The sequence below is a fragment of the Nicotiana attenuata genome, unplaced genomic scaffold (genome assembly GCF_001879085.1).
Source record: "Nicotiana attenuata strain UT unplaced genomic scaffold, NIATTr2, whole genome shotgun sequence".
NCBI lineage: Eukaryota > Viridiplantae > Streptophyta > Magnoliopsida > Solanales > Solanaceae > Nicotiana > Nicotiana attenuata.
Genome location: NW_017671670.1, coordinates 200134 through 215315, shown reverse-complemented (window position 1 = coordinate 215315; position 15182 = coordinate 200134). Strand labels below are relative to the sequence as shown.

General features: G+C 40.6%; 1 protein-coding gene across 1 annotated transcript; it reads right to left on the bottom strand.

Annotated features, from left to right (window-relative positions):
• Positions 1-11821: 11821 nt before the first annotated feature.
• LOC109209599 lies at positions 11822-12485 on the bottom strand. The gene is made up of 2 exons (XM_019372908.1): positions 12041-12485; positions 11822-11988 (listed from the first exon to the last, which is right to left on the bottom strand). The coding sequence occupies exons 1-2, from the start codon at positions 12483-12485 to the stop codon at positions 11822-11824; spliced, it is 612 nt and encodes a 203-aa protein (XP_019228453.1).
• Between the last annotated feature and the right edge of the window lie 2697 nt (positions 12486-15182).

The following is a 15182-nucleotide window of genomic DNA, read 5'->3' as shown; positions in this document are numbered from 1 at the left end:
AGGCTACAAAAATACCAGTCAGAAATCCGCAAGCTGATGACGGAGTTCGACGAATGTCGCTTCGAGCAGATTCCCTGGGGACAGAACATCGAGGCGGACAACCTAGCAAAACTAGCCGCAGCCACCAAAAATATCAACAAAGAGAACGTGGTCACTCTCCTCCATTCAGCCGTCGACCATGTCGAGGTACTCTCATTAAGCTTAACTTGGGACTGGCGCAACCAGTTTGTATCCTACCTGCAGGACGGGACACTCCCACACGACAAAAAGGAAGCCAAGAAACTTTGGGTACAAGCAGCCCGCTACAGCCTCATAAACCACGAGCTCTACAAGAGAACGTTCGGTGGTCCCCTTGCTAAATGTCTCGGGCCACACCAAACGAAGCAAGTTTTGGAAGAAGTGCATGAAGGCCATTGCGGCGCCCATACGGGGAACCGCGCTCTTGTTCGGTGCCTCATACGCACCGGTTACTACTGGCCCACCATGAAGAAAGAGGCAGCGGACTACATCCGAAGATGCGAACAATGCCAGAAGTTCGCCCCTATGATACACCAGGCAGGAGAACTCCTCCACTCGGTCACTTCACCATGGCCGTTCATAAAATGGGGGATGGACATAATCGGCCCCCTACCAGCTGGACGAGGAAAGGTACGCTTTCTGTTAGTTTTAACTGACTATTTTTCTAAATGGATCGAAACAAGTGCGTACGCGCAAATACGCGAGCAAGAGGTAATCGCATTCATATGGAAAAATATCATATGCCGTTTTGGCATCCCCAAAGAAGTCAGTTGCGACAACGGACCCCAGTTCATCGGCAAAAAGACTACCGTCTTCTTCGAGAAGTGGCACATCAAGCGGATACTCTCTACCCCGTATTATCCGGCTGCTAACGGTCAAGTCGAATCTTCAAACAAAACAATACTGAACATATTAAAGAAGAAGCTCGAAAAAGCCAAAGGGCTGTGGCCCGAGTTATTACCCGAGGTATTATGGGCGTACCGGACTACGCCCAAATCCAGCACGGGGGAGACGCCTTATTCATTGGTCTATGGAACCGATGCCGTCATACCCGTCGAGATCGGTGAACCCAGTCTGAGATACTCACACACCAGTGGAGTAGACAACGACGCCAGCAGGTTACAAGACCTGGACGAGGTCGAGGAACGAAGAGACATAGCCCACATAAGAATGGCCGCCCAAAAACAACAAGCGAAAAGATATTACAACAGGAAAGCAGGGTGAGACCGCTTAAAGTCGGCGACTATGTTTTCAAAGCCAAAACACTGGCATCGAAAGATCCGAACGAAGGAAAGTTAGGGACCAACTGAGACGGGCCATACAAAATTACGGCAGCAGCTAGCAAAGGAGCATTCCAACTAGAAACGATGGAGGGAAAGTTACTCCAAAACAATTGGAACATCGCCCATCTCAAGCACTTCCACTTCTGAAAGGTGTCTCCCGAGTCGTACTCTTTTTCCCTTACCCGAGTTTTGTCCCAATTGGGTTTTCTCGGGAAGGTTTTTAACGAGGCGACGAAGGGGACGCCAGGTGGAACAAGAAGCACGAGTTCACCACGTAGGCCAACATGGCGAAGGGACTACCCTAGTATCTCCGTTGTTCTCCATTGTATGAATAGAATCCTCCATTGAATGAATAAAGATATCCATTGTATAAACAAGATCTCCATTACGCAAACAAAAAAACAGTCAACACCAGTCCAACCTCGTTCGAACCACGACGGGTACTACTTCGACGATAGTCGAAGCAACATCCCAATGGCTAAGTGCCTTCGCCATTAAAATAGTGCAGTTCGACCTCGCTCGAACTGGGACTCAGGCTAAGTTCCTTCGCTATTAAAATAATGCAGTTCGACCTCGCTCGAACCACGACCAGGCTAAGTGCCTTTGCCATTAAAATAATGCAGTTCGACCTCGCTCGAACTGGGACTCAGGCTAAGGCCTTCGCCATCAAAATAGTGTAGTTCGACCCCACTCGAGCTTCAACCTCGTTCGAACTTTGACGGACATTACTTCGACAAAAGTCAATAGCATCCTGACGACTAAGGCCAGCGATATCAGGTCGACCCCAATGGAACCACGGCATGACAGCTCGACAAATGAAAGGCTCTACCAAAACTAAACAATGTGACGAACGAACAGACAAAGGAAAAATTATATTACAACAAAAATCACATTTACATTCACCCCCACGACCGGGTCGTAGTACACTGTGCAAACAAAAAACGTACATATACATGGTCAAGATTGCCCATCATCCCCCGAATGGTAGACATCACTATAGCACGAACCGGATTCAAGATGGTTGATATCGTCGGAAGCAAGCCCGCCCCCATCGGGAGAGTCGAAGTCGTAACCGCACGCTTCACGAGCGGCATGAGCCTCGTCCCTTCGTCTCTGGACTTCTTCCTCGGTAGCCCGGCCCGCAGCATGAAGCTCTCTGTACATATCGACCTTGGCTTCTGCAAAAATCCACATCTCATGCGCATTACGACGCGCAATCTGTACAGGCGAAGGGCGGGAAGCACAAGGTCGTGAAAGCCTGTGAATCTCCGCCGCCTTGGCATCAAGCTCAGCAGTCAGCTCCGCCACCCTCCGCTGCAATTCGGCGTTCTCCGCCGCCACCCCCCGGCTCAATTCGAGCTCGTTATCTTTGGATTTGAGGAGCTCCTCTAACTCGCTGTTGCGGGCTGCAACCCTCATCAGCTCGCTGTCCGCCTCCTCCAGTTCGGCTCCCCTGCGCTCCGACTGGGACTGCCCCCTACCAGCCTTTGCTTGATGTTTAGAGCAGTACTTCCTGTATTTCTTTAGCATCTTGTTAAAGAGGGCAGTCCGTTTCCGCTCACGACGTCCCCTCTCCACCTCCAGTACAAGGGTCTGTAAAAGAGAAAAAGTGAGCGAATACACCCCAAACCCGCCCGACAGTAACACGAAAGGAAGGGAATAAGTACCTGTAAAGCCATGCCCGACACCCTGCGGGATAGCTCCACGTCACCTACCGTACTGAGCGTCCTGCTTTCAGGGGCAGCACACAGCAAAGTAAAGGCCGAGGCGGCCTGCTCACTATTCGACAGAAGATTGAAAGTCGTCGGAATTGTAATGGGACGGTCAGAACCTTCCGTCGTCATCTCTACATGGGTCAGGCCGCCCACAAACTCGTCGATATCTTCCTGAGCGATGTCAGATTCCGACCCGTTTGCCGCACCGCTGGGCCCCTCAACGTTGGTCGATGGCCGTCCCCCGACAACCCGTGCAGGGCTAACGCTTGGAGCGGCATCCCCCCGTCGAGCCGACCTCCCCGAAAGAATGGCGTCGGCCATGAACACGCGCCTAGGAGTCGGACGAGGCCGACGCACCTCACTCCTATCTTCAGTCGCCACTGCCTTGCCCTTCTCGAGTCTCCTCCGTTTCCTCTCTAGCGACTCCTCGCCACCAGAAGGTTCGTCCGCTGGGTGAGGGGCCGGTGCCAATGGTGTCGGGCCCCACACCACCATGGTCGCAGAGGTAGCCCCTTGTAAAGGGGTAGAAGGATCCCCTCGAGAGGGCTCGACCAGTATGTCTCGGTCGTCTGAGGCAGCATTAGCTCGCGTCAAAACAGGGGGCGCCGCCTTTTTCCTCGAAGCCCCACGACCTGTTGCAAAAGGAAAAGTATACGTAAAGAGGGGACGAGCGGGCGGCATCACGAACTGTGCACGACAGAAATCGGAAGTTTACCTGAAGAGACTTTTGGGCCGTAGCGCTCCATGAAAGCTGGCCAAGTACGGGTCCCCTCCGCGTGGGGTAGCAGACCAGCGACCCATCCCCTAAGGTTGGCAACAAGTCGGGGTGGATGAGCCATAGCTGCAACATAAAGGGTTAGAACAGCAGCGATGGAAAACAAAAATACGTAACGGACTGAGACACTTACGTTGCGGATTCCACCTCTCCGGGAACCCGACAGGATCGGAGACCAGGTGCTCGGTCCTGATGAAAAAGTACCTACGCCAAAACCCGCGGCTGGACCGGTCGTCAGTCTTAACCACCAGCCCCCTCGTACCGCGACCCCGTAAATGTACCATGATCCCCCTCATATAACAGGCATTGAACAGCTGCAAGAGGTGATGGACCGTAACGCTAGGGGTGTGCATTCGTATCGGTTTATCGATAAATCGAATCGATTATTTGTTATCAGTTTATCGATATCGGTTTATCGATTTATCGATTTCGATTTCGATTTCGAAATTTTCCTTATCGAGTTATCAATTTCGATTTCGATTTGTCCTCTTCGGTTTATCGGTTTATCGATAAACCGATAAGATATATTAAAAAGACAAATATACCCTTATTTTATAATACTATTACTACCCTTTCCTTCACTTAACCCTAATACCCTATTATTTCCTTCAGCGCCGCTTGCCCGCTTCTCTTCAGTCTTCAGTGAGTGTGAGTCTTCACTTCAGCGTTTTCTTTCAAATCGCCACTCGCCACCATCGAATCGAGATCTGGTCTGTCAGAAAGATAGTCTCCGTTGATTATCGTCGTTTCCGGTATTCCTATTCCAGAAAACACTTGCTGGTGCTCTGATGGTTTTTGTTTCATAGGATGCTTTTTGTTTTCATCGTTCATGTATGAATATGTAGCTTGTATTTCGTCTGGGAACAGCAAACTGTATAGCTAATCCAATTGTTTAATACTTTAATGGATTGCTCTCACTGTGAATCATGTTGAATATATGCACTTTGCTTCTTAAAGGAAGGAAGCACTTGGAGAAACTTCAAGAAACAGTGGTTTAATTTAGGGGATGTACTGTTGAAGCATGCAACTTTGTTTTATTATTAATACTAAAAGTTAGTTGCTTAATCACTGGGAAGAAAATAGAGGAAAAGTTGTGAGCAATTAGAGCTTAGAGCTTCTAATTTGAACTTGGTTTTTTATTTCTTCATATATGTTTTATAATGTTAATCTTTCTGCTTAACCTTAAACTTCTTTGTTCAGAATTGATAAGTTTTCTGATGGAAAGATTTGTTCTCCGTTGATTATCGTCGTTTCCCGCTACTCGTAGAATCTCACTGTCGAGTGAATAGCTTCAGCTATTTTGACATTGCAATTTTGACAGTGAAGCAGATATATGAATTTCGTATGTGTAACAAACTTATTTAAATTGATTTCTTTCCGGCCATAATTTGTAGGTCAAGAGCGAGGAGTGCTGACTTCGTCTTGCTTTGCACCTTTGCTTCATTCAACTCGTTTAAGACTGTAAGTTACATTCTTCATTCACTTCATATGGCTGAAAATGATAAAATTGATCAAGTGGTTGATGAAAGTAGAGGTTCTGAGTCTACTGCTGCAAGCCTGCAACTACTCACTCGACAATTACACAACAAAGGAAAAAACGATCTCGGGCATGGGATTACTGCTACTCGCAGCTTAAATTACTATAAGTTCTTATTGGTGTTATCGATAACCGAATCGATAAGCCCCAAAAATCGATAAATCGAAATCGAAACCTTATTGAAACGATAACAACAAGCATATGTACAAATCGATAATCGATAAGTAATTATCGGTAAGGGTCAAAATCGAATCGATAAATCGAATGCACACCCCTACGTAACGCTACACCCCGCCAACTCCGCATGCGTAGTTAACAGCCGGAGCATCTTCAGCGTGTACGGCGTAAGCTGAGCTGGGCAGACATTATAAAACCGGCAAAACTCTTCCACCAGCGGAAAGAGGGGAAGGTTGTAGCCAATCGTGAACGGGTATTCATAAAAGGCGCAAAATCCCGGCCTGTGAACGGTCACAAGATCCTTCCCGGCCGGAATCGTCTCTACGTATGCCGGTACATTATACTTGACGCGGAGACCATCCAGATGGTTCTGCAACGACCTGGAAATCTCAGGGACCGGAGTGGCGAAATCCTTACTAAAATCGTTCCGCGATGAGGTGCGTTGAGGCAGCAGCGCCTCCATGGTCAGAGGACGCATATCCTCTTCTCCCTCCGCCACACCTTCATCAGAAGGCGAGGGCGGATTCAATGGTGCAACCGCCGGAATCATCTCGTCGCCGCGGTAAGGTTTAGGCATTGCGGTGATAATGAAGGAAGATCTATGCACGATATAGGGAAGGGGATTCTCGATCAAGAAAAATTCACCGGAAAAAGGAAATATATCCTAGGAAGGGAGTGTAAGTAGTCAAAAGTTCCGGTTAAGTTAAACCCCTCCCTATTTATAAGGATTGGGAAGCACAAGAATCGAAGAGTCAGAATTTGAACCAGCGCGGGAAACCAAGCGCCGGAATCGCTGAGTTCCTACCTCGAGAATATGCGTAATGATGACATCTGCAGTTGTCAACGTCACATCAGGGAAGGCACCACGCCTTGACGGCCTGACTGTCATGATGACTGCCTCCTATATGTCACGTCACGGTCTCCCGGCGGGGTCAAACTCCCTAAAGAACGAGGGCATCAATTCCGCCCATCAAGGACGCATCGTACTGCGACCTCGACGGGCGGAGGGACTAACTGTATAGGGTCGAGTTTGACCAACCCCGTCCTCAAAATGCCTTCGACCTGTCGTGTGGACAAAGGTCGGGCCCAAGGGACGACCATGTAATCACGTCGGGCCCTCTGTAACGTGCACTTTATCTTTAGTTTATATATTTTATCTTTATATCGTAAATAGGGAAAAAGAGAAAATTCCTCCGCTATATAAGGGGGGTTCCCAACTGTGTAAAGGGGGAGGATCTTTGACCAATAACATTTCTACGTACTCTCTCTATCTCTCTGTCTCAATTTCTCTCTCTCTTTCTCTGAAAAACGGATACCTCTGATCTTTGTAACATTATCACGCAACTTTGTCCTTTAACTGCACCGAATCACCAAACCACAAAGGATTACTCATACTCTAGTGTCGATTATCTTTGATTATGATTTACCCCTTTTCATACATTTGTTTGATTTGCTTAAACACTGTTCGTTAACCTTTTAAGTCAAACAAAAATAAGCAAGAATTTCTTTAAAATATAGAACCAACTTTAAGAGGACTTTGTTACGAGATCACTTTGCGAGCAATAAAGGCAAAAAAGATAAAAAGAAAACTTGCTCCTCGTGCCTTATGCCGCTTATATTAGTTATACTTCTACGATTGAACCCCCTTGAATAAAATCCTGGGTTCGCCACTGAGATCAGCGCATATAACAACAGAAATTATCCAACTTAATTTGCGGGATAGAATGTGATTGGATTCTTGAGGTTATTCCTGTTAGGTTTTTAGTTCAAAAAAAGAGTAAATGAAAAATGGATGGGAATTTTTTTTGAATTTTCCTCCTTTGAAAAGGAACATTGTCCCATATTGGAGGAGGAAAGCTCGTTTGTTGAGTATATATATAATTAGACTTCTTATAGATTTTAAAGAGTTGAGAAGAAGGCAAGCCTCGAGCTGTGGCAAATGATCTGATGGATTAATTTTTTGGAAAGTTGCACCTCTTCGTTTGAATCCAATGTTGGCTGTAGATATCTGGCTATTCTCTCAGATTTTCCTTACGAAAATTCTGAAATCTCGTCTTCTTCTCTGCATTGTTTTCTTACAAAAACAGATAAAGTAAGTGTGATTCACCGCCGCTATTTGTGTTCGCTGAAGCACTGGGGTTTGAAGAACCACTAAACCAGTGTGTAATCCCTTCTATCCTAAAGGAAATAATCTTAAACATCGGATACTAGGAGTGAATTAATTTCCTTGAGAAAAACACTGTAAATTCAACAAGTTCGAATTAATTTCTGCTTCTTCTATACTTCTGTTTTATATTGTTTCTCTTTCCGTAATTATTTACAGTTTTTCTTAACAATTCCCGGACAAGTCAAGATATGAAGATCATTGAATAGGCAATGTGGCATACTGTCATCTGTAATATCATTTTTGCTTAGATCTAATCTCCGGATATTCTTTAGTCTACACGCTGCGTTAAAATGTGTTACAACAAAACCAAGATAAAAACTATTTGCCTAATAAAAATTAATTAGCTAGGCAGGCTGCAGCAACGTAAAGAACTAAGTTAATCACCTTTAATTTGTGCCTACAGGCTCAATGGTCAAAATATATTTTACTCATCATATTTGTTGTTCACTTCTTGTTTTGCTCTGAGTATTTCTGATACATAAACTCTGGAATTCAATCATGGTGAACGTTAATAAAAAGCTAAATTGATTCTCCAAATTCAAGGTAAACCAATTGCCTTTATATTGAACAATGCTAGAACAAATTTCTCTATGTTATGAACAATAAAAGAAGAAGAAGAATATTGCAGAGAAAAGTAGAGAGAGAATTCTTATTGATTTTTGGGATGAATTACAATGGAATAGAAACCCTCTATTTATAGGGAAAGGGTGACTTAGCCACGAAGTAATAAATCCTAGAATTTCCCTAAATATAGACATTCACCATAAATAAAATTCTATTTATAACACTCCCCCTTGAATGTCTATTCAACAGATAATGTGCCTCGTTAAAACCTTAACTAAAATAAAACCCAGTGGGAAAAAAATTCTAGAGAAGGAAAAAGAGTACACATATCTAATAATACGCCTTTTGGTTGCCTCGTTAAAAACCTTGCAAGGAAAACCCAGTGGGACAAAACCTTGTAAGTACAAAAGATATTATTATTGATGTGCGGTGTATATTATGATTAATACCATAACGCACAAAGATGGGTTCTCAAACTTGAGGAAACAAGTTAGTTTTTCTAACATGAGGGGGAGACATGATAAACAGTTGAGAAAAAGTTACATGGAATGAATTATTATTTATACATCTCGATCCTCGAATAAGATAATATGAACTTGAAGTTCATAAAAAGATAATTCATTTGCAATATATTGCAAAGCATGCCAAACGCATTTGCTGACCCAAAGAAAGTAACTATATTCTCGTTGCAAATGCTCCTATTACCTAGAAGGACAAAGTCTATGGTACGCTTAAAGCATATAGACAAATCGGTTTCAAATAAACTTCTTGATAAAGAAGATGAGCAAATGATCTAAATGATCATAATAAAGGAGGCAAGTGATCTAGAAGATCACATGACATAACACTTCATAAAATCTCATGAGAGATTCAGGTACCCGAAAATATGAATGAAGAGATCTCTATGTTATGTCTTTATGAAAAAAATATTGAAACTGATATAAAATATTTGTCGACGACATCTATAATAGCGCTAAATATATACGAGGATCTTAAGTCTGGAGAAACAATTCAAATAGAATTGGTTTCATATGAAAGACATGTAGTTTTGAACATGTAGTTCAAACACTTGAAAGTATAAAGTCGATGGCACGTGCAATCAGTTTTCGATATCTTATATGTCTAGCATGACATGAAAACTTGATATGCATCTAAAGTCTATTATATGGCTTATATGACTTAACAATCCCTGAAATGATTTTAAAATTGCTTTAAAGCATATAGAATTCTTTGATCTTTGAAGTACTACTTCCTCAGTGCAATTTGTGACACAAAATGTATCTTTGTATAACTATAGGCAGATAATATGATAGCAAGAGTTTTCACCTCTATGTGAAGATATTGAACTGACGATTCCAACAAGATCATATGAAGACAATTCATCTCTATCAAGAATGATGATTTCAAGGTGCAATATATTCATTCAAGATAATATGCCTGATTTGTTCATCAAATCTCTACCAAAGATCTTTTGAAGATGGTGCACAAGATTGGAATGCAAATGCTCAAGGATGTGAATTGATGCTCTCATCAGGGGGAGTTAATACGCGTTGTACAGATGGAATTATTTGGTTCCTGACCCTGAACCACTTGTGAGGGGAGAAAATAATATACTTTCGTATATAACGTATATCAAACTGATATATATAACTTTGTTCTCATAAGTAATAGTTTAGCTATTAAGTGGAGGCACTCAATAAATTATTTTGCTAAACCAACTGTGATGTAAACCAACTTATCAAGAAGAACTATCTTGAAAAAAATCTGGAAATTATGCTCGAAATTAAATTATTGAGCAAGGTACCTCGCAAACACCATGTTGCGGGTTAATAATAATCGCACATGTAACCATCTCGTAGAAGCATCTTATGTGGTATACATGGCAGGTGAATGAGCCCATATTCACCTTTGATATTTCCAGCATTCATGGGATTCAATCCCAATTTTAGTTGGTATATTAATTAATGAAAACAGACAACATAAGAGAATTCGTAAAGAACTTTCTAGTTCTTTAACATTTACCCATGTGAATTCTCTATCACATTTGCACATCATACTTAAATTGATATGGCTAAACCAATTATGCCAACTGAATAAATTATCAATATTGATAAACTTCAGATTTACGCCATGACGTGTGCAATTATCAATAAACTCCAAGTTTATTATGATATGGATTTTTATATCAATAAATATCTACTTTATTGCGGTATTCTTTTATTTGTGTAGTACAAACTGGAGAATAAAACGGGTAGCTTTTCACATACATATTACCCAGCTACAAGTTATAGTAATAGAAGATATTAAATCTTTCCTTGATTTATAGTCTCAATATAGTCAACCGCTTTCGCGTATACTTTGGAAACTAAATAAGTTTCTTTGAGACTTAGTACAACACAATACCTTATTGGTAATCAATTGTGTTTCTTCAAAATAGTAATAATTGGCTCTTGCAGAGTTCTCAATTAATTTTGTAGTACCACATATTCATCAACACCCATATGGTGAATATCTCTTTTAAAGAGAAAGTTATACCATTATGGTTATGGTCAAAATTATATGCAAGATCTGTTTCTTGCATTACCGTTGGCTTTTAATAATCACAATGCCAAAATATTTTGGCGTATAATAGGTACGTGACCAATGACCATTCATGCCATAATAATGACATTATTTTCTTATATCATCTCAAACCTCCTTCTAGAGGTGAGTGTGGTATATACCACTAGCACGCTCATATTCTTCCAAAAATGAATATGTATTCTTAAATCAGATGTTGTCACATTCACATCATGAATAGACCATAATCATCTATATGTGCTTTATAAAATCTCATGTCAAATCGATGACAAGTATTTTCACAAGTGGGGGATTATTTTGAGAATCCTTATTATTTTCATTATCTTGACGATTATAATTTCGTCTATTGCCACGTCCACATCCATTGATACATTCATAGTGATAATTTTGTCTTCTTTCAGACTTATCACATACTGCTATCACATTCTCTTAAGGGAATGAGAATGGAGCAAATTCAATGGGACGGGTTTCCACTTTTTGTGCCCATAATCATACATGAATTTGATCATGGCAAGACATAGAAACTTTTACCATTTCAGGTGGTTATAATTTCTTACAAACTCCATTAGAGTTGTTATCAAAATTTATTGTCTTTGTATTTAAAATCAAATTATAGAATAAAAGAGAAAAATACGGTAAAATACTTGCCTTAAATCCAGAATTTAATCATGAAGGAAGTTCATGGAATAATTGACAATCATTATGCTCAATCCCAAAGCTTCTACTCAATTGGTTAGAGTCTCGTGCTGATAACGTTTTATGAACAATAAAAGAAGAAGAAGAATATTGCAGAGAAAAGTAGAAAGAGAATTATTATTGATTTTTGGGATGAATTACAATGGAATAGAAACCCTCTATTTATAGGGAAAGGGTGACTTAGCCACCAAGTAATAAACCCTAGAATCATATAGACATTCACCATAAATAAAATTCTATTTATAACGCTCTAATTTTTTTCTTTATTTATTATTTTTCCAAAAAAAACAAAAAAAACACAAGTAGTGTTCAAGACTCCGAATTCAATCGGTCAAGTGCCTCTCGAGCAGGAGCAAAATTGGGCTGAACTTTTAGGGCTTTTTCATAAACCTCTTGGGCCTCCTCCTTTAAGCCCTTTTTCTCGTAACAATCGCCCAACAAACAAAAAGCCTTAACATTATCGCCCTTCAACCGAACTGACTCAGTCAAATCTTCAACGACCGAGTCAACTTGTCCGCGTCGACTCACCGCAACTCTTAGCTCGCTTAAACAAAGCATCCGCTTTCTCCGGCTCCGACAGCGACTTCACCGCTAACGGCGAAAGCGCGATATCAAGCGAATCAAGAGCTGACGTCTTAAATCCCTGCAAATCGAGAGCTAAAGCCTTGAGTATGTGAGCCGCGGCATCTCTCGGGTCTAAAGCGATGGCTGAGTCCGCTTCGGATTCAGCCGATTTGGCAAGCGAAGCGGCGGCGGATCGATCCTTGGCGGCGGATGATTTGGCTTGGGAAAGAACCTGAGCTCCTTGGACGAAATGGCGCTTCGCTTGCATGTCGGCTCGGTTTCGTAGACGAAGCTTCGAGAAGAATTTCTGGGGAATATTGTACATGAAAAGGAACATGAGAACTGTAGCTAGAATTAGGACTGCTTGAAGTAGAAGATCACGCCACATGTTGCTGTCGGAGAAATCCATGGTTTTCGGTTTTCTGGATTTTCTGAGGATTTTTCGATCGGGTCTTAAAAGGTTGTAAGTAGCTTTTGCAGGCGGAAGTGTTATCTTTGGCTTTAGTATTTGTAGCTTTAGTTGCTGGTAGCAAAATTTCTTTTTTCTTTGTGTTAAAAAATTTAGCTCAAAATAATAATATGAAACAAGCAAATAGACAAGAATATAGGGAGCAAGGGAGGAGAGATTCTTATTTTTTTCATATATTCAAGTGCATTACAAAATGAGTTCTCATCCTCTATTTATAGTACAACATTGAGGTATATCAAAAGAATTCCATAAATATGCTATTAAACATTTGAGATCATGGAGGAAGATCATGAGTAGGTTATGGAGGTGTGAGAGTTACAACAATAATGGTGAGAAGTAGTGGGGGTTATCTACATAATGGAGAAGAGTAGTGAGAGTTATATGTGATTAGTGGACATCCATATAAATATATATTTCATAACACTTCCCCTTGGATGTCCATAGATAATGTGCCTCGTTAAAACTTACCAAGAAAAAACCTTATGGGAAAAAATCTTAGGAAAAAGAGTACACATATCTTGTAATACGCATTACTTGCTGCCTCGTTAAAAACTTTGCCAGGAAAACCTAGTGGGATAAAATCTGTGCGAAGGGAAAAAGAGTGCAGCACGTTCTATACTCCACCTGACAAAAATATCACTTGATATCTCAAAAACGATAAATTCCAATCATGTATAACTACTTCTCAATTGCTGATGTTGGCAATGCCTTGTGAAGAAATTTGCCAAATTATCAGTTGAACAAATTTGTTGAACATTAATTATGTCTGAAATAGAACTTTAGTGAAATACGTTTTACTTTGTCTCCTTCGATAGTCCTTCTTTCAATTGAGCTATGCATGCAGAATCATCTTCAATGTAATTGAAATCTTGTTGAATATTATAATTTGGCATTATGCTCACATCCAAATAGATTATCTGAACAACGAACCATGGCCTGCATTTGTATAACCAACATAACCTTGATAATATTTGTTAGAATAAACAAATCTATATCAAGGACTTCTTTTGCAATATAATCATAATAGTATTCCAATATCTTTATATAGGAATTAAAGTATATCTCGCTAGCATATTGTTATACTCGTGGTTCTAGCAAGATACATAGTGCACCAATAAATCATGTACGCCATGATTGCTCTAATCCACATAAGGATTTGTTGAAGCTTTATTTAATAAATTTCTTGGGAACCTTAATATGTTTTAGAACAGTTTAAATCCTTCAATGATTTTTATATACGCATATCAAATTTATCAGGTATTGCCAGACTAAAATCTGAAAGCAATTATACCCACCACAAGGGAACATGTTTCCATATAATTAATGCTAGGACATTTACGTAAAATCTTGTGTCACACCACTGACTTTATACTTTCAGGTGTTGGGACTATCAGTCCAAAACTTCACGTTTTTCAAGTGAAGGCAATCTTAATTGCGTATTTTTCATTGACCAATCATTTATCTGTCCAAATTCCATGACAGATTTGAGCTCAAGATCCTCGTCAATATTAAAAATATTGAGCGCTACATTATATCAACAATATCATCGATCATCATTTTACATCGGTTCCATCATCACACAATAAAGACATAACTTATCGAGATCTCATTATTTTCAGGTACCTGAGCCTCTCCCATGAGGTTTTATAAAGTGTTATGTCACGGTGCTCTTATAGAGCACTTGCCTCCTTATTATGACCATCTTGAACATTTGCCTCTCTCCTTCTTCAAGGAATTTTATCTTTGGAACCGATTAGTCTATTACGCTTGTTGCGTGCCATAGACACTGTCTATCATGAACTTTATTCCATTTGGAGCATTAGCAGCTGAAATATGACATTTAGCTTTCGGTCAGCAAATGCGCCTGGCATAATTTTGCAAATGAATTATCACTTGAACTTCAAGTTCATATTTTCTTGTACGAAGATCTAAGTGTACTCATAATAATTCATTCCATGTATTACATTTTCAGCTGCTCATTTTCTCCCCCAAATATTGGGATCACCAACACATATTTCCAACCTTCTTTGGGGACCAATCTTTGTGCATTGTGGTGGGATAATTATATCATATCGCATATCCATATTTCTATATAGAAATTATTTGGTTCCTGACCCTGAACCAATTGTGATAGGGAGATTTATCATAACTTGTTGGCTAGATGCGTACAAGTGCTATTGTATATTAAATAATATACCTCATACCAAATGTCGATTTGGGAGTTTTATTCTCATAACCAATGGTTTAGCTTAATTTGAGGCATATAATTTCTGCTAAACCAACTTTGATTTAAACCAGCATTATCAAAATAAATTATCATAATTTATATTCTGGAACTGTGCTCTAATAACTTGAGCAAGCAATCTTGCAACTAGATGCATTTACTAACCTTCCACGGGTTACTAAATCGCATATTCCAGCTGTAAATGCTCCAATTCAAGTTGATAACCAATGCACATGTGACCATACAATAGATGCATCTATTAAAATCATATAATGGTAAACGGTCCACATGGCAGGTGACTGGGCCCATATATATATCACCTTTTATTCGTTCCAGATTTTAAGGGATTCAATCCCAACCTTGACTGGTATATCATAAAAATAAGCAACACAAGAGAATTCTTGAAGAATCTT

Excerpts from the sequence above, each read along its gene's own strand:
- LOC109209599 (XM_019372908.1), bottom strand. The coding sequence starts at position 12,485 with ATGGATTTCTCCGACAGCAACATGTGGCGTGATCTTCTACTTCAAGCA. Across the intron at positions 11,989-12,040 it reads TAAGCGAGCTAAGAGTTGCG|TTCGGTTGAAGGGCGATAAT; the intron begins GTGAGTCGACGC and ends TGACTGAGTCAG.